General features: G+C 41.8%; 1 protein-coding gene across 3 annotated transcripts; it reads right to left on the bottom strand.

Moving 5' to 3' along the window:
• Positions 1–783: 783 nt before the first annotated feature.
• On the bottom strand, positions 784–16,560 carry trmt44 (tRNA methyltransferase 44 homolog). 3 transcript variants are annotated; one of them, XM_026162015.1, is made up of 12 exons: positions 15,952–16,559; positions 15,758–15,875; positions 14,600–14,819; positions 14,433–14,501; positions 14,012–14,119; positions 12,712–12,783; positions 11,146–11,252; positions 10,611–10,794; positions 8,779–9,127; positions 4,773–4,946; positions 3,273–3,389; positions 784–1,853 (listed from the first exon to the last, which is right to left on the bottom strand). In XM_026162015.1, the coding sequence occupies exons 1-12, from the start codon at positions 16,280–16,282 to the stop codon at positions 1,621–1,623; spliced, it is 2,082 nt and encodes a 693-aa protein (XP_026017800.1). In that variant the 5' UTR covers positions 16,283–16,559; the 3' UTR covers positions 784–1,620. The 3 variants fall into 3 exon arrangements, with proteins under 3 accessions (XP_026017800.1, XP_026017801.1, XP_026017802.1); XM_026162016.1 differs by lacking the exon at positions 4,773–4,946; XM_026162017.1 differs by lacking the exons at positions 784–1,853; positions 3,273–3,389 and adding an exon at positions 3,408–4,646 and having other exon boundaries at positions 15,952–16,560.
• Positions 16,561–20,742: the final 4,182 nt, after the last annotated feature.

The raw sequence follows: 20,742 nt of genomic DNA on the forward strand, positions 1-20,742 counted from the left end.
ATCCACACATTGCTATACACGTTACGACTGAGCAGTTTATGTCCATCTCACAGCTGAAGCATCGGTTGTGTTTAAATGCTCTTTCATCTCTGAGGAAGTTTCTATTTACTGATCGCAGTTACTCAAAAACTCCAGAGAACTTTCTTCCTCGCTGTACTGAACCTTTGAACAGGCTGAGCAAACGATTGTGGATCCACATCAATATTCAGTGACGAAGCCGCTGAGCAGGGAGACGTGCGAGCACCCGGTCAGCTGTACGTAACCTCAAGATGTCCATTTCAACCACAGTATGGACTTTATGAGAGGCACTCGCCTTTTTAAGGAGCCACAGTGTGTCTTTTGTCCTGGCTTCCTCCCCTCACCCCCAACCGGTCACCGTAGATGGCTGCCCCACCCTGAGCCTGGTTCTGCTAGAAGTTTCACAAATGTTTCAGATCATCAAACAAATACACGATCTGTGACTTGACCTTAAAAATTCAGTTCATGCTGGAAAACCCTCCAACGTGGCTGAATTACAACACGGTGCTGTAGAAGACTCTCTCCCACAATCGATATGTGATCCATTGTTGATCTGCCCACAGCTGTTGTCACTAACAGCGCACTCGCTTACATCACTGTCCTGAGACATTCTCGCAAAAAAAATCACGGTTTTAGTAACGCAGTAACGCAGCGTTCCTACGGGAAAGTAACGGTAATATAATTACCGTTTTTGTAATAGTAATCCCTTACTTTACTCGTTACTTGAAAAAAGTAATCAGATTACAGTAACGCATTGCCACACACTGATTGTATAAACAATGTTTTTATTGTATCAGCGGTCTGGTTGTTGTCTGTCACATACACAAAACAAACCCCAGGGAGGCACTTCTCACTGCTCGGCTGCAGTCCCTCGGAGGGCCTTACCGTCTTTGACATTTGAGCCACAGGGTGATGGAAGCTGTGTTAGAAAGACGCAGCAGTGAGCGCCCATCCAGACGGGACAACACGCAGCTCAGCCCTCGACTCCTGCCAACAAATAATTCATACCGCTAACATTTACTTTGTTCAAACGCTGTCCGGCCTTTCTCCCCCGCCCTGTCTGTGAACCCCAAAGCACACGTCTGAGCTGAATGAAATGTCTAAGTGAAGCACGCAGTTAAAGACTGAAAGTTTACAGGAGCTTTTAGAGTTTTTATGCTGTGGGCGAGGAGAAGATCCACCACAGAGCTGATAATCTTTAAATAGAAATACAAAGACGTAGCTTGAAATCAGCTTTATAGTGAGTAAGTATACCTGAACTCGACAAAAGTCCAACAGTTAAATAAAAAGGAGACAGGATGCTTTGAAATTAAATTTCACAAGACAACATAACCCAGAGGTTTAGAGAGCTCCAGCAGTGAAGCCCCACCAGGAAGAAATGCATGTTGGCAGCCTTACAAAGACGAAAGAGGACTGTGAAATTTCAAGGCTTCAATTCCCAGAAATGATGTAACGTTGCCTCAATAAAACTCGCTGCTTGGACCTGAATCTTATCTTTGAGGCTACAGGGCTGGAAACTAGAGTTCAAACAACGATGTGCAGAGCTCTGCACAAATTAAAAATCCAAACAAAGTCAATGAAAAGTCGTGAAGAACGAGTCGATCAAAAGGCTTCATTCTTTATCTTCTTCAGCGGTCTCGTCGAGGGTCGGAGGTCATGTGCTCCGTGGGCGAAGGCGCAGCTTTCAGCCTGCAGGGGGCAGCCCTGAGGGTGGTGAGCGTGAAACCAGCAGAGGCGAGTTTTCAGGGCACCCGGGGTGACGGGCTTCCTTTTAACATCCGCCCTGAAGGGCATCTTCTCCCGCCAGTCTCTTATGTAGACACGCCCTCCTTCAACTAAAGAGTGACAAGAGGGAGACACAAAATCTATCAGACTCAAACGCTCCTCCCAAAAGATACAAATAAATATTTTCTTAAAAGACAGAAATTAGGAGAAGAACACAACATAGATGCCTGGCTGTCAGGGCACCGGGTAGAAAAAGTCATGTCTGCGCTGACCCCCACAGGTTATAAGCTTCTCACCTTTCGAGAGTCGTGCACATTTTTATCTATTATCAGAAAGAAATGTCAACTTTGTTTCTATCTCAAGTCTGACTTTGCTTGCACTCTAAGCAATTTCTGTAGGGGAGGGGATCCAATTTTCTCAAACTGATCCCTCGAGACCAACCAAATTCCAAATGACGATGGTAAAAGCGCTCATTTCCCCTCTTTTTCAATCAACAAAAGCCCAGTGTGATGCCATGACGCCAAGCAAATTAACTCTTTGCATTGGACGATTCAAGAGTTTTGGCAAGCACAAGTACGCTTAAATATGCTTTGATGTCAGTGTTGTGGTTACGGGGGGGGGAAGAAAAGGAAGGCATACTTCTCACCCTGCTGTCTGACACTTTTAACCAGGAACAGCAGCAAAACACACTGCTTTACGGTCAACGACAGTACGACTTCCAGGACTGCATTTTAAAAAGTGTTTGTCCAGTTATGTTGAAAGAATTGTGGCCTGGATTGTTGTTTCCAAATTGTGGTTCTGAGCGTGAGACGTTTTCGTGAGTGAATAAAATTTGGGAAAAAAAAGATGTTGCTGCCATGTTTATCTTTAGAAATAGTAGCTTTTAAAAGTCTTAAAAGCATACACTGTAGTTAAAAGATGTCAACATATGGGTAAAATTTTGCAACCTGGAACGAGGCCATCGCCACCTTATGGTTTTAAAGAAGTGCCCATACCAGGAGGTGGGACTAATGCTAGCTAGCAAGCTAGTATGAAAACAAACAAAATGTTCGTAATGGAAAAACTGGACAGCTGACTCCTCTGAGGGCTTTTTGTACTGACGAACACCGAACGAGCAAGGTGCAAGCAATAAAGCATGAACTGTATTCTAATTAAGACGTTCTTTTAAGGATCTATTAAAGAAGACTTGAAACCAAAATTACCAGTTTACTCAAGTCATAAATCAAACGAGAAGTAGGGTAACTTTGAAATATCCCCAGAAAGTAGGGTTAAGGCCTCCATCTTTTATATACAGTCTATGATTTAAATTGTTGGAAAATAAAAATTCAAACAAAATCTTTTTTTAAAAAGAAGCTAACGGTTTTTTATTTAACACCCTTTCTGTTACTCATATAACCTCCAGTATCTTTCTCACTGTCACTGGTTTCATTTAAGCACTATATTGTACTTAATGAACAGTCTAGTTCTCAACAATACAACTTTCAAATGAACCATCTACGAGAACGTAGAGAAGCGTGCAGAAAAGCTACCTCTAAATACTTGATGATTGTTCCTCAGAAGCGTCTGAAGACCTCCGCACTCTTTCTTCAGGAGCCGCAGGGTTTCCTGCCCCAACAGCCCCGCAACCTCGCTCACAGAAAGGCTGCCTGAAGGGCAGGGAAGAGGGACAAACAATGAAAGATGGGAGTTATACATGTGCAGGAAGAGGTCTATTGATTTTATAATCATCAATGCATTAACACAGTGCTTCAGCATGCACAGAGATCGTTTTTATCCAGCATTTCAGACAAAGAACCACTCGGCTTGAGTTGATGTTACCGGCTGTTCTATGACAAGAAAATGCGAGCAAAGCTATATATACACATAGTATATAAAGATTGGTTTACAGTAGAGAGTAGCTTGTCAGAGTGTTTGTCAGAGCTGTAAAGTATGCTCAGTTAAAGCCGTTCCAACAAGCTGTCGGGGCAGCTGGAACGCGTTTTGCCAGAGTAGCCATTTGAGAGCCTGAATCATTTTTGTCAACTCTCCACTGGGGCAGAGATTTTAGAAAGGAAAAGGAGAATATGTACAGTTTTAACCTCTAGGATTAGCATAGTATAGATGACAAACCCCTTTGTAGTCACACATACTTTCGCACTATGGTTATAAAGATCTTTTGGCATTTCTGGCCTTGCCCTTTTTACACCACAAGGGAATTCAATCTGAGCTGACCTTTGGTTTATACAAATGACAAACTTCCTCCTTTCTCTGACGTATTGGAGGGAGAGACACACCGCATGATTTCATAACTATATTTGACTTAAATCTGCATCTTCAGTGATATCTTCATCGTACTTCTGTGGTCACTCGCTGCAATCCCTGCTGGCTTAGAGATGATATGAATACTGAATATGAATGAAAAGCACCGTCTGACCCTCTGATCCAAAACTCAGTTTTCCGAAAACTGTTCAGTTTCAAACTCTTCTGCTTGTCAGGTCTCTGAACCTTGTCTTTCTGCCGTTGAAATTCATCGAAAAACATATTGTCCACCCAAATACATCCTAATTTTAGTTGGCCAAATTGCTGCGTTAATCCCTAAAATATGCGACACACTCCCACATTCACAGACACTAGCGCAGCCAAACCCAGTCGTATGCTACAGAGTGTGAAACTGGGCAGACTCTCATCCCACAGCTCTGACGCCAGGGAGCTCCAGGCCTTGATATAATATCAATACACCGTTTAGAGCTGCCCTTTACTGCCTACAATGTTAATGGGGATTAATGGGATAGGGACAGTATTGACAGAGTAGATTCAGCTTGGACTAAGACCAGGTGCAGATGAGAATTAATGACTTGGCTTAAAGTACAGTTGGACTTGTTTGTTTGAAACGATGCCTGTTGTGTAGGATTGCTTTTGTTGTGCTGAAGAAAAAAAGAAAAAAAAAAAAAAAGAGAAAAGAGCTCAGCTGTGATTTCCATCTTTGCAAAAACTGCAACTCTCACAAGGCGTGTAAAGATGACAGGACATATTTCTGAGGGATTACATACTTTTAGGGTAATATTTGTCTTGATGAGCAGAGGAGGGGTAGTGGACATGGAGCTGCCCAGGCAGGAGGAATAGAGGGAGGCCACAGAGAAGATTCATGAATGTAGAGAAGGAGGACATGCAGAGGGTTGGGGTGACAGAAGAGGTTGGAGGCTGGTGATTTGTTGTGGTGACCCCTAAATGGAGAAGCCAAAAGAAGAAGAAGAAATCTATATACTTCTGGAGGAATCATAGGGTTTGGAGACAATGGAAATGCTATGATTCTGCAAACCATTTAACTTCAGCATAAAATGGTCACTCAGACAAACAACAACAGAAGTCTCGCTTTTTTCCATCACATTTGAGATCTCTTAATCGGTCTCTCTGTACACGGCTGCCCCACGTCTCTCTTTGCAACCTCACCGCTAGCTCACAGAGCAATAAACACAGCAGAGAGAGAGGAAAGGAGACAGGCTACTGCTGTGCCAGGAGAGCAAGATGTCCCTGCAATGCAAAGGAATAAGTACGCGAGCTTTTTGCTAAACCTTTAAAAAAAAAAAATCTATTTACAAGGTGATGAAAAGTTGGCAAATGATCTGGCAAAGGTGCAAAGCTAGTAACAATCAGGTGAACTGAAACATGAACTTGCTATAATATGATGCCACCGTGTTGCCTGGCAACCTAAAAAAAAAAAAAAAGGGACTACTGGCATTTATATAGTAATGCAGGACACTGACATGTACTAGAACCAATAATTACATTATTATTGCTAATAAACGTAAATATGCATGCTTGCTGAATCCTCTTATAGCACCCAATAAATAATATTTACACTCATCCTCATATATCTATGGCTCGAGCATGTGGCTTACACATTTCCCTGCCAAGCGAAAGATCCCCCGGTTCAGTCTGGGAGGAGACACAAATCCCTTTGGGGTTGTGTCAGGAAGTGCATCCAGCACATCCAGATCAAACGTGCGGAGCTACCTGCTGTGGTGACCCTTTGCGAATAAGGGAGCATCTGAAAGCAACTTTAAAACCGGCCTTTATATGAATGACATTTTGGAGACAAAAGCAAAAGTATACAAAAAACAAAAACAACCCAAAAAACTCCGTTTGGATTTTTTCAAACCAACAATCTGAAAAATATTTGGTTTAAACTGAAGGAAAGCAGAAAATGTTCCAGCATGTGAAAGAGTGAAGTGAAGCGTTCACTCATCAAAAACACACCGCGCCCTTCCACACAGGCTGCTTCTACTGAGTACAATAGCGTGTTTACTGTCCCTCTGACATTTTACTGAGTTGACATTTAGTGTCGCTCGATGTACAGCTACACACAGATTTTCATTCTCGGCGTGATTACATAACTCTGTGACTCAGCACTACAGCCCGCATGAATTAGTAACTTGCTTCATATTTACAGTGTCTCAGAAGAGCTGTGAGATATTTTTAAGTTTAATGCACAGGAAGCACAATATATGCAACTGATATAAGCAGCAGAGACACTAAGATGTTTTAACTTGCTCAGTGCAAACCTTTTAAATAGAAGAACTTGTCCCAAATAAAAAAGGAAAGAGTCTGATTGATGTTAAATAGGAATTTTCATTTCAAAGAATTACTATAAATCACTGAGTATCAGTCTTATGATACAAACCCAACAATAGCTGGCCAAACAGGAAAAATACTGACTCTTATGCATAGTGAAAACCTGCTTATTTCTGACAGTTTCAGAGCTTAATGAGTATTATTTGTTTGTATTTACAGTAAAAGAGATAAAAAGAAAAGATAAAAGAACATCGTCTGACGTCGCACCAGAGCCATAAAGCCACAGAAACAAAATGATCATAAAATATCCGCTTAAGTGCCAAAAAGGGAAACATCACCATACTGAAAATGATTAGACTTTTTGAAGATGCATTAAAGAGCAGACAGAAACTAAACTCCAAAGCACTTTAAATGACTCCGAGACCCATCTGGATTTATTTAACATGCGCTGGCTCCCTCTGAATTTGGCCTTTGTTCGTACACAGCAGATAACTGGTAGGAATCCCTCAATACAAATGCGTGCTCATGCATAAATCATAGATGGTGGTGCATTATTCATGCAGTCATCTCCATACAGAGTTACACTCTCCCTTTATTCACTCTCCCTAAAATTTTCTACCTTTAATTCCACCGACACCCCGACAAGAAACGTTCTGTTTTAATAATAGCAGGCTTCGTGCCCTTATCTCGTTCATAACGTGTGACTGTGTGTGAGTGTGTGTGTCAGCGGGGCTGCAGAGGTGTTGACAAAGGTGATTGCGTGGGTGCTGTGAAAGTAAATGTGTGTGCGTGTCTGTGGGTGTTTGATACGGGCTGCGTGGTACGCAGCTGGCGGAGGGTGTGGCAGAGTTCAAAGAGGCGTCGCTCTGTGTCATCAGGTCTCACCGGCTGATGCTGAGGGGCAGGATTGTAATCAGCGAGGTGGGGGGGTCAGACGGGATGATGGACGAAGAATGAAATTCAAAGTTCAGGCAGTAGGTGCTGCGGATGTAATGGTGTAGCTGGTGAGTTTTAAAAAGTGCTGACGCCATATGTAACGATTGATTGTGACGGTGTCGTTTCAGAGGCATCGGGTTACATCTGCTCCGCACCATACGAGGTAAAAAGCACTCACTATGTAACTGATCAAAGGCATAGACTGTGTACAAAAGATGGAAGTAGCCTCGGGGGTTGAAAAGTGACCACAGTAGGGAAATGCCCCAAACCTGCATTCTTTGTAATGGACAGCAGAGGCACCAAAGCACAACAACAGTTGCCTCAATGTGCTTTATATTATAAGGTAAAGACTCTACAATAATAAAGACAAAACCTTAATCAGATGACCCCCTGTGAGCAAGCACTTGGTGACAGTGGGAAGGAAAAACTCCCTTTTAACAGGAAGAAACCCCCAGCAGAACCAGGCTCAGGGAGGGGCGGCCATCTGTTGGGGGTGAGGGGAGGGAGACGGGGGAAAAGGCACACTGTGGAAATCCAGAGTGGTGCATAAAAACAAAGGGTGAACGAACAAGAAATACTCAACAAGCCCCTGGCAACCCAGCAGTGTAACTAAGGGAGCACTCAGGGTTACCTGATCTAGCCTTAACTATAATCGTTATCAAAAAAGGAAAGTTGAGAGCGTGTCTGTCTCCCACATTCAAATGCTTGCACGCTTCAATAAATCACTGGACCCGTTTCTCATTTTCCCAGCAAAATATAAAGAAACGAGGTGTGGCTGAAGACTTTAGCAGAGTGCTGTACACCAATGTGGTGAATACATTAGAGGCAACGAGATGTCCACTAATAGCCAACCATTAGCTTCGAAGCAAAGGGAGAGTAGTGAATCTGTATCCTGTATATGTGGACAAGGCTTAAATAGTGTGGTTCACAACAGCTGCTTATCCACAGACATTAACATCCACCTACCAGCCCTTATACAGCTTTCTTACATCATATACACTTTCAAGCTCATCTAATGTTCTTCTCACCTCTCCAGCAGAAAACACATTATAAAGTCATTTTGCCTTTAATTACAGGTTGATACACTTAATCACAGTGAGAGAAGTTAATAAAAAAATAGGGTGATAGATGTTTTTGATATGCTAAGACTGGGTCATTTACATAGCGCCAAATCACAACAGCGGTTGCCTTGAGATGCTTTTTTTTGGTAAAGACAATAATTAATAATAACTGTGTTATAATATAAAAACGTGACAATGTCTTTAAAAGCTGTTTTTGGTGCGAATAATTGGTCAATTTAGCCGACTGCTAGGTGGTAGTTAGGCAACATGATGACATCCTAATATCTCATCTAGACAAGAACCTTCAGGGGCCTAAGATGCATCTGAGCGCCAGGTCTTGATGCTCAGACCGGGCACTCAGATGCATCACACAGAGAGTCTTTCTGTCCTACAGGCAAATAGGAACACCTCACAGATACTGATCCTATTCTGGATTTGATCTCAACCTGTGACTCAGTTCAGCAGCGACTCATGTCAATCGTTTTACCTCCTTGGTTCCAGTCACGGCAGGATCCTTCTCCATCGCCCGCGGTCATTCCCAGAAGAGCATTAGCAACCCGCAGAACAACACCGTCAACAAAGTCCCGCGGGAGAGCAGCACAATTTCGCACCGCTTCGACGCGATCTCGCGGCTGGAACCCGGCTCCCCAGGAGCTCCCGGGGGTGCCGTTACAGCTTCCGTCCCCATTGCAACAGTCCTCGTCATTACTGACGTCTGACCTCTGAACTGTGACCCCGGGAGCAGTGCAGCGGCTGTGGATGTAATGAGCCCTTTGTTGCTCTACCTCAGGTTCATCAGATAACTGATAGTTTCTTGACTTTCCTAAAAGACACACCTGTGGGAAAAAAAAGAAAAAAAAAAGAGAGCAGAGTGTGAGGGCGACTCCCTGTTTGGTTGTCTTTTCTTGTTATTAAGTTCAAAGAAATCATACTTTTTCTTTCCATTTGAAAATGTTCCCATGAAATAATTTTGTGGGAGAGCTTTTGCTGATATGAGCAAACTGAGTGTTACTGATGAGCAAACAGCAAAGCCCAGAAAATAATAGCTTGTTCTTTTTATGGCCACGAGTATATTGTAGCTATTAATGGCTACCCGCTAACAGATTTATTGTTCCCTCTGGGATTATAAAGACATCCTTGATTTATTGTACGTCTACACTAAACGAAGCCCAGGTGGAGAAAAGGCTGGGACGCACAGCTGTATGATTTACTTCAGCCATCCACTGATCATAGCGCTGAGAAGTGTTTCCACATAATCCCAGGATTGCAAAAACATGTAATGAAGTTACTGACTTCAAGCTAATCGCATGACAGCAGCTGGTCAAGACAACCTGATGAAGGTCCAAGCTGTTTCGAGCTGACAGGAAGGTAACAGTAACTTAAATAGCCACTCATTTCAACCGAGGTGCAGAAAGGCATCTCAGTGCACAACAGATCCAGCCTTGAAGCAGTTGGGCTACAGCAGCAGAAGACCCTACTAGCTGACAGGAAGCTGAGGCTACAGTTCACACAGACTTTCCAAACACACAGCAGACTGGAAAACCATCGCCTGATCCCGTCTCAGTTTCTGTTGTGACATTCAGACGGAGTCAGTATATGGTGTAAACATGAAAGCATGGATCCTGCCTCGGATCAACAGGAAGTCTTGGCACACTCAGTACTAACCAAATGTTAAACACCCCAATCTGCATGTGTTTTGTTGTTGACCATGTCCATACATTCATGACCACAGTGTAACACTCCATGTCGCAAAGCTCAACGTGACAGCGAGTTCCCTGTACTCTAAAGTCCTCCACAGTCACCAGATCTCAACCCAACAGAGCAGCTTTGTGATGCGGTGAAACGGCAGATTCTCATCACGGATGTGCAGCAACTGTGATGCTGTCTTGGCAACGTAGCCCTTTTGTGCTATTCTGAAAGAAGAGTTATAACTTTCAGATCTGTGCAGGGGAGAGATGCAGTTGAGGTGCATTATGGGAAACGTCATAACTAAGGTGTGTTTTAATTTTCACAAACTTTTTTACAACCATTTCAAACCTGCACCTATTACAGAACCCCACCAAACGGATTTCTCTCTTTATTTCTTTCCCTCGCTGTCTTGTATTAATTATTTGATAGCTGACAGCAGAGCTGCGCGGTAGACGGGTGGAGAGAGAAGAAGAATTCACGAATTGCTGAACTAATACAATGTGATTTGTTCTGGAGCACAGACTGAAAGAAGAAGGAAAAAAAAAACAGAGGCCGGGGTCAAACAAATGTTTACAACAAGTCAGATGGATTTGCTGTGAAGCCGCCTCCACTCTGTTTCTGTCAGCCTACCCGTTTAGTAGAAGGTATTCTCAAACAGTCTTCGTCAGTGTTGAAGCCACAGACTTGGCTGACCTCAGCGATGAAGTCGATGTATTCCTTGTACTGAGACTTCTTACACTGGCGTCTCTGGTATTTTCCACAGAAGTCGAAGAAACAGCAGGGGAGGACAAAGTAGCGGCAGGAATAAGACGACCTATAATTTGAAAAAGAAGGGACAAAATAAATCTACACAGTGCCGATCATTACTCTTTAATGCAGTCAGACTACAGAGGACTTGTTTTACTTAAGCATTTTTCCACCTTTACTCAAACTGTTCAGACAGGAAGCGACACACACAAGAAATCATCATCTGCAGTCTCAAACAAGGAGAAATCTGACTCCTCACGCTGAGGCTCAACATCGCCATCAGGTGGCCGTTTCAGTAAACACACACACACACACACACTCTTCACACATCACCCCCTGCCCATAATGTTATTCCAAAACTGGAGAGATCAGCTGGCACTTGAGCTGCTGAGTGTGATTGTGTCTCCTGATGACTCGCCTGGCTGCTATAACGGGGATCCACGGTGTGAGCTCGTCCGAATGGTTCCCAATCAGCCAGTCTGTACCCGGGAATAAGAAGCTCTCGCTGGGAGTAATTGCCTTTTCCTGAAATAGCACAGACCCAAAGAGTACAAGAGGTCCTTAGAGCAGGAGGGATGCACACCGGTCTAATTTAATATCATTTAATAGAAATAAGTATTTTTATCTGCTTAGACTTTTATTTGAGATGCATTTAAAGTTTTGGTTTGGGTTTTTTTCTTAGTGGGCTCAAATATTTTTTATAATTGCAATTAGAAAACAACTACAAGATCCCAACAACTTTTTTTAGAGAGTTTATATAAATCCTTTCATATTTAACAGATGGCCCTGACACCAACATCACAAATGATGAGAGTTAAGAGCCTGTGAAGTCCAGAGAGCTTCCGAATAAAGGTTGAGGACTGAGTACAGCTGCCCCGGGGGCGCAGAGAGATTGTTCTACCACATCCGCTCCGCTAAAATCGGTCAATAATAGATGACCTGAAATGGAAGCAGTCAGCAGCTTGTTGTTAAATGAGCGACTGAGGACAGGAGGCAGACGGGAGAAAGCGGCGTTTTCAGGGCAGGTTTCTCTGGAAATGTGTGTGTCCACATGTGTATGCAAGCTTCTGTGGTAGTATTTTCTTTGTGCAGCTTATTACAATCATAAAAGCAAGAATCTCTTAAGTAAACTACAAGAAATGTACAGTGCTGTGAAAAACTATTAGTCCACAGAATATTGGAAAATATTCTGTGGACTGATGAGACAAAATTTGAACTTTTTGGAACGTTTGAGTCCCGTTACATCTGGCATAAATCGAACAAAGCAATTCATAAAAAGAACGTCACACATGGGACGACCGTCAAGTTATGCCCTAAATCTCAAGATCTGAAACACACCAGCAGGTCCGCCTCTAAGTAGCTCAGATAACGGCACTGTTGCCTCACCGTCGCACACGTCCAGGTTTGTAACCCACCATGTTGTCAGGCCTTTCTGTGTGGAGTCTGCATGCTCTCTCTGTGTGACCTAGTCAAAGTGTGGACCTGAATCCAATTGAGATGCTTTGGCGTGACTTTAAACAAGCAGTTCATGCTGGAAACACCTTAAATGTGGCTAAATTAAAACTATTCTGCAAAGATGAGTGGGGCTAAAATTCCTCCACGCTGATGTGAGACTCACTGCCAGTTATCACAATCACTTGATTGCAGTTTTTGCTGCCAAGGGTGGCAAAACCGCATTCATAGGTTTAGGAGGGCAATTACTTTTCCACACAGGGCCGTGTATGCTTGGATAGATTTTCGTTGCCCTGAATAAATTAAATCCTCATTTCAAAACTGCACTTTTTATTTATTCAGGTTGTCTTTTTCTAATTTCTAAACACATAAGAAAGAGGAAAAAGACTTTTTCACAGCACTGCAGGTGTAAAATTCTCCCTGATCATTACTTTTACATCTTTATGAATGCTTCATTGTACTTTTTAATTACAATAAATTGAAGCACAAAGTGAGGACACGGAGTCGAACGTTTCATGCTCGGCTCGCTCACCTCCAGCAGAGTCTGGGGGCCGTACATGTCCCAGATCTTCCTCCTGCGAACATCGATGCCCCTTCCAGGGTGCTGTAACACAAGATGCCTGATGGTCAGAGAGGCTAATCAACCTCAAACACATTCACACACTCAGCCAAGTCAGATCAAAAACATTAAAATTTAGAATGTACCCCTTAACGACAATGGCCGGCCGATATGTTTCTACTACCAGATCTGGACCTGCCCCGGCGTTTTCCCCTGTCTATAAAAGTCCACTGTTTACCTCAGCTGCTGAGTGAGAGATGTCCATCTTTATTTACGCTTTACTTTGTCAAAGGAGATCGATACGGGTTGAGCTGCTGTTTTTACCGCTGTTAGCTCCTGTTAGCCAACAAAGTTGGAATCAAACACTTACTGAATAAACTCGCATCCAATGTGAGATGCAATCAAACTGTTTATCAGAGGGAAAGTGTGACCTTTAAACTCTACGTTATACTAACTGCTGTTGTTGCCAGCTCATTGTCAGTTGCCTGGAGATACGAGGGTCGCATTTCTAATCTGTAGAAAATATGTAATTGGGACAATATCTGGAATAAATCAGCATAGTTATGAAAAGTTTTGTCTTCAGTTCAGGAAACAAGGTATGAGATGTTGGTTTGGAAAAATATTCAGCGATGCTTCATCTCCTGCTTTGCGTTTGTGTGGGAGCCCCGTCAAGAACCTGTCCATTATCCATTATGCTAGCAGTGTCCAAGCTTTCTTTTTTTTTTTCATACCGCACCTCCCCTGCAATGGCTCTGCGCCCCCCCTAGGGGGCGGGCCCCACACTTTGGGAAGCTCTGCACTAACTAACTCCTATACATTTTTAATGGATCCATTCTAAGTTTATATGAACATATCAGTTTGTTGAAAGAGACACTAATCTATGTATATTTATGAGTACAACACTCTTTTTTTTTTAAATCAAATAAACTAAAAGGAAATTACTGACTGTACCTTTAAGACAGCGCTTCTGGCTTTCCTAAAGTTAGTGTGAAATGTTTTATATGTGACCACCATATACAGGGTTATCAAATATGAAGAGTGTTCTCATACTGTGGATGATTTTGAGGACTTTGTGGGCTTTGGGTGAGAATGTAACCAGGAAGTAGCTGCTGTTTGATTTTCTTCTAAATTCAAACAGTGTTCAGTCACCAGTGTGCAGAACAAAAGCTGAGGATTCAGTCACTCATAACAAAGATCAAACACTCGGTCCAGCGTGACGATCTGGCCTAATAAACTGCTGCTTTTACATGAATTCATCAAGCACTGAACTCACCCCTTCATTGGTCAGAATGTGAACCAAGAGGCCATTTCCACAGCCGAGGTCCACAAAGGACTGCCTGGCAGTCAGACCTTTCTCTGCTCTCTCCTCGGCCCACAGCACCTGCAGCAGCACGGTGACACAGACTCATGGTTAGGGAGTGACAAATGCTGCTGATGCTGCTGATACTCGTAACCTACAAATGGATTCCTAAGGTCAAAGGTCATTTTTCACATTCAGGTTGATTGATTTAGCTTAAGTTGCATGACCCTCTGACACCTGACATAAGGTCATGTGAGTTATTAGCTGTTTTTACCTGCACACACAGTACCTGTATGGACGTATTTGTTAATTATTTCAAAGGCTAATTCAAGTATAATCGTGATAGGATCCACTCATTTGGTGAAAAGAAGATTATTGGAAGGTTTGAACTAACCAGGAGATACGTAGCAATAGCAACATCCTCATACACAAACTTTTCAGGATCTGTAACCTCAGGCCAAACCTGGAAACAGTGTGAGAAATATATATGAATATATCAACACAAGAGAATAGGACGTAAACAAAAGAATAAACAAGCCTCACATCATCAAGTCTCCTCACCTTCACCATGGCCTTGTACTTGTCCTTCAGCTGTTGGTACATGAGGCTGTACTTCTCCACTGGCAGCAGAGACAACGTGCTCCTGAACTCGCTACTCCTGCACTCGGTGGCCCAGCGCACCAGTTTAGGCAGCAGGTCAGAGGACAGCCAGGGCAGCTTGGGGTAGGCGACGCCATCAGAGAACCAGGAATCGACCGACAGCGCACACAACTCCAGGGACCTGCAGATAAAGCACAAGTCATCTACAGTGTTGTGCTCATTTTATGCTAACTATACTAACATGTATATTAACTGAGAGTTTGTGACGTCGCTGCTCCGAGTTCACTTATATCAATATCAGGAGGATTTTTAAATATGAAAAAATAATTTTAAATATTAATAAGAAAAAGGAGATAAACCCAAAACAAATTTAAAAAAACAGAGACAATGTAACAAAGTTTGAACAATAAGAATAACAACTCTAAATTATATTCTGTGGTTTAAATTTTCTTATTGCTGTTGACGCTGAATGTCAGACCCATTTTTAAACATCAGTGGTGGACTACAAAAATAATAATACTAGATGGTGAAGACCCTCAAAAAAACCCTAATAACTTGTCTTTCATTCATACACCCACTGTTAGAAGAAATCAAGACTCAGACCAGACGAGATTTTCCAGTCTTTTCTTGTCCAGTGAAATGCAGCCTCAGTTTTAACAGGAGTGGCACCTGGATTGGTCTTCTGCTGTAGTAGACGATCCACTTAAATGTTTAATATGTTGTGCACTCAGAGATGCTCTTCGGCATATTTTTTGTTATAACAAGTGTCTATTTGAGTTACTTTTGGCTTCCTATCAGCTTGAAGAGGTCTGGACATACTCTGACCTCTGACAAAAAGAAGCAGAGCTGCAGCTCATTGGATATTTTTTCTTTTTCCACTCCATTCCCAGTAAACTCTAGAAATGCCAGCAGATCAGCAGTTTCTGAAATATTCCAACCTATACGTATGGCACCAACAACAATGCCATGCTCAAAGTCACTTAAATCACCTTTCTTCCTCATTCTGATGCTCAGTTTGAACATCAGGATTGTATAATCAACCAGTAAACTATCGTCCAAAACAAGGCATTTCGTCCTGTATGTTCTAATGTGCTGTAAAGATGATGACTGCAGACTCACCATTCCTCACAGTCCTGATTGCAGAGCTGAATCTGATAAATGTTGCCTTTCCTCAGAGACGCTTTTCCCTCTGCATCCTCTTCAAATGGAATAAAGGTCACTCGCTGTCTACCAAAGTCTGCAGAGAACAAGAGAGAAGGCATTAGAAAGAAATATAACTGATACAACAGTTTGCAGAAGTGAGAAGCTCTTACCTTTCAGGATAATTTCTTTATGCAGGTTTGTCCCATAACAGTTTACTTTGGGAATAAATGTCCTGACGCTGGAGGACCATGGTTTGTCGGCTTCGTGGGCAGCTGAGGCCCCAGTGATCATGAAGAGCAGCGCATCTGTGAAGAGTTCAGGATCATGCAGCAGGAGCCGTAGGTCGTCTTGGTCCACATCTTTGCTGTCTGTCTCTTTAACTCCACAAAGACGCTTGTTTACAACATGAGGTTTCTTTATCCACACGTCTACGGCTGACCAGAAGCCATCGGGGAGACTCTTACATCCTCCCGGGAACTTTATATCGAAGAGCTTTGGCATATCTGAGCAAGCGAAGCATGTGTGTCTACAATCACTGAATCAACTTCCGGACAGGAGGGGTTTTGTTTTTTGGGGGGGGGGGTTGCACCGATATATGTTTCCAAGAACAATGAAATGAAAAACGGATCATTTACGATAAATCCTACTTTGGTCCAAAAGCCTTTTAAGAGCTTTATTTAAAAGAAAAAGCGAGAGGCAGCTAGAAAAACGCACTACTATGTCGCCGAGTGATGACGTTTACACCAGCGACAAAACTCTATCATCTACGCGGCATGCCCAATAGAGGGTGCTGTTTATCTTTGTCTGTAATGACTCTGTAGTCATTCAGGGGTTTAGGGGGATGCTTTTGTTTTGTTTTTTGTTTTACTAAATAGCGAACAAGTCAAAAAGAAATCACTAAAACTATAAGAAGATTATTTGTAGCCTTCACTAAAGCTGTTTTTGTACTGTGATGAGCTCTGAAACCTGACTGAAACTCTTCAAATAAACCGAATAATAAACATCGGCAGATGATCAGTATGCTGTTTTACAAGGTTGGAGATTGGCCTAAGAAAGCTAGGTCAACTGATGGCTTTTTAAGCAACGATTTAACTTCTACCAGCTTGGATGTCTGTGGTATAAAGTAAAAGTAACGAACACAGTGTTGGAGTGTTGCACAGTATAGCAGATTAATGTGATTTTTAGCAGATGATGCTTAGATTCATTCACCGAATTCCTCCTTCGTACCAACTTTATAATATCTATTATAAGTTAGTATGAACATTGTAGTGTCAGTGTAGAGGATGGATGCAGTAGCACAGATCAACTGATCACAGCTTGTGCATTAAGAAAATCTGCTGGCACTCTCTATAGAACCTATTCTGAGTTGTGAGTTCTGGCCCTTCCTGAACCATTTCAACTGATTTTAGGATTAGTCGACACTAATATATAGATTTCTTCATAAAATTAAGGCAAATCATCAAAATAATCTCAGCTCTTCATGTTTCTTCTCGCTGTCTTCAAGCTTGGACTCTTCCCTTTCTTCTCTTTCAGCATTTGTGCATTTCTTTGGCAGGCTTTATCAAACATTGTGTACAAGCCTTGATTTTTTTTCTTTCCATGTCTTGAAGCTTGCTTTGTATCTCTTTATTTAAGCTTACAATTCTTGAATTTTGCACTTCATAAGTTGGTGTGCTGCCTCCTGCTGTTCTTTGTCTTTCAACAGTTGAGTATTTCATCTCACTGATTCTTCCAACATTACTTGCAGCCCTTCATTTTTCTTCTCTTCCACTTGAAGCTTGCACTTCATCACTTGGTGTATAGCTTCCATATTATGAATTTGCACTGCAAATGTTATTGTATTTCCTCCTGCTGTTCATTCTCATACAACATTTGTTTATTTCTTTGATGTGCTTCATCAATCATGTCTTGGATCTTGATCTCCATCTCAGTGCTTCTTGCTTCTCTTGTTTTCAGTTCAGCTTCCATATCTTGAAGCTTACATTGCTGTTGGTGTATTTCCTGCTGCTCCTCTTTCTCTTTCATCACACATTTTTTGCAGGCCTTTATTTTTGTTCTCCATGTCTTGGAGCTCTGACTACACGTCACGATACTTCTTGTCCACCTGAGTTTTTTCCACATGCCTTTCTTTAATCCTGTTCTCCAGGTGGAGTTTTTCCCTCACTACATTTATCAAATGCTTTTCTGAGTGCTACAAATCCACTCCTTTCAGGAGCGATGGGGTGAGCCTTTTTTCATGTTTTTTTTTTTTAGTATCTCAATGCTACAATTCTTCTAAGAATCTGAATGTTTTCGAATTCTTCTTAGTTGATACTGAATGATTGATGGCTGTGAACATCAAAGCTGCAAACAAACAGACGCTTGGGCTGAAAATGGAACTTTACTCTGCCTACTTATAAGTTCAGACCAAAGAAAGGTGAATTTTATATCCTAAAAATCTCCCAAGGCTGCTGCTGAGGTCAACACTACATGTGCAAATTAGCTGGTCACATGACACTTTTGAATAGGAGGTTTTTTTTCTATTTTATTTTATTTTATTGGAAGAATTATAAATAAAGTTACAATCTCTGCAATTATTGTGACATTCATATTATTATTCACCGACTCATTAACATATTTATTTTCAGTGGTCATCACATATAGAAAACTGCACATATAGAATCAAAAGTCAAATCTAATAAGAACAGGTCAAATGTGACTTTGTGATTTTGCTAGCATTTCAAAGGGTTTTTCCTGCTGGACGTTATTATCCCGATTCCACAGTGTCCTCTCGATCTCCCTTTTTCCTGAATGAGTGTGTCAGGACACCTTCTTGCTGGGATGAGCTGTAGGAGCTTCTCCTCACCTGGCGCTGCTGACTCAAACTGGCACACAAACTGTCCATCATTAGTTACCTGCACGTGTACGAATCAGCTCTTCATCCACTCATGTCCAGCTCAGTGCTGCACTCAGTAACTAGTGCAGCTCTAGGAAATCATCTTCATTGGCTGTTTTTCTCCATCGCTCTTAGATCCCCTCTGCTGTGCCCGTCTAAAAGAAAACTAACTGTCTGGGAAAAACTTTGTTCACCTGCCTGCCTTTGGCTCAAACCTGTTCTCTTGTGTAATCAAACCTGGTTCCTCTCTCACCGTCTGCCTTTGGGTCCAAAACCCAGTGCCCATTTTGACTGTAACAATGAACTGAACTGAAATCTAACCTACAACACCAAAAACGGTGCACCATCTTTGTCCCATGGGAGACGTATTATGTCTCTGTTAAAAATACAAGTTGTGGACATTTTCGAAGGTTTGACCCTTTAAACTTTTTTTAAAAAGGAAGAAATTTGGGCGACACCATGTGTCCTCCAGCAAATATTTCCTCTGTGGTCCCATTAAAGATGGATTAAAACATGACCTTGAGTTCTCTGTTCCTTGGCCATAATGCACAGGATAAACAGCTCACTGTGTGAAGAAAGGTTGATTAAAGAAAAGAAGAAGAATCTTAAAAAGAAAGAAAGAAATAATGGCCCAGACTTCAGGAATCGCTAATCAAATATATAAAAGTTTTGATTCATTCATAAGCGTGATCACTCCTGGGCTATGGTTTAAATCTATGTTACAGCTATAAGCACTAAAAGAGATTTTAAAAAATAAATTTTCTGTTGTCTACATGGTCACCTTTACCTCTACACCGAAACAGAAAATAAGAACAGTCAGGGGTTAAAGTGAGATTTGGCAAGTGGTACAGTGTGTACACACCACTGACACAAACGGTTTGAAATAACAAGATGTTGAATGAACTTGTCAAAGTCTCCATTCTTTAGCCGTCTTCCATATATCTTATTTCTCTTTATGAGGCTCTTTAAGATAATTAACATTTTCTGACAGGGTGAACCCAGCCCAGCCCAGAGGAAGCACTGGCTCCAAGTCTCTTATTTCTTTTATTTACTCTATAAATATGAGTCTGACTGTGTGTGAGTTACAGTGACAGTGAAGACTATTATATTTCTTTCTGCTTCTGGTCTTTTCAGTTCAGACGTGTCATTTTTCATTTTCACGGCAATGATTTGTCCATGTAGAGTTGCAAAACACAAGAGCTTGTGAATGTGAGAACTTGTAAAAATTAACTAAAAAACATAAATATATGAGTCAAATATTTCTGTGTGTAAATAGCAGTCTACATATTACAAAATATTTTTTCTGTAACTCATTTCAAAAATACAAGTTCACATATACGAGCTCTCACACTGTTCAACATATTTATCTTCAATATGTTTCCCCTTTATTTTTATTATCTGTCTCTTTTTCATCCCCTTTTGTTTGTTGTTCAGTGTTTTGGATGGATACTGCCTGTCTTGCTGTGATATGAGCTTCCAGCTAAGCTTGTGTCGTATAAATGAGAGTTATGCCCAGTGTAACAGAAAACCATCAGATTTAGGAGAACAGGAAACATCTCTCAAGATTCAAGATTCAAGAGCTTTATTGTCAATACAGTAGTATACACAGTATACCGAAATGCTGTTCCCCACCGGTGCATTTATAAATATATAAGGGATATATCTACACACACTTCCTGTCAGCCTCTAGCCTCTCATCACTTGCTGGAAACAACACATTTCTGTCTAAATACATGTGTAATGGGTTATTATTGTCCTGCATGACTTAAGAAATTTGATGACACCATAATTTGTCATCTCATTATGTCATAATGTTTCTATTGTTTGTCTGAAGCTAATGACAGAAAAAAAAAACCCAAACATATTCCTGAAAGAGGTCTAAGTCATCACAAGCCTGTTGTGACTGTTAAGCCGTAGCCGAGCTGGAAGCGCTTGAAAGAAGTGGTAACAGATTACTTTTAGGGCGATCATGTGTGCACGGTCCTATAGGCTGGTCCACTGTCAGGGTTGTATAACCGAGGCAGGCTGGCAGAGAGGAGTAAAGTAGGAGAGACTGTACCAGGAAGTGCAAAGTTCTATCTGTGCT

This window comes from Astatotilapia calliptera, chromosome 3 (genome assembly GCF_900246225.1).
Source record: "Astatotilapia calliptera chromosome 3, fAstCal1.2, whole genome shotgun sequence".
NCBI classification, from domain to species: Eukaryota; Metazoa; Chordata; class Actinopteri; order Cichliformes; family Cichlidae; genus Astatotilapia; species Astatotilapia calliptera.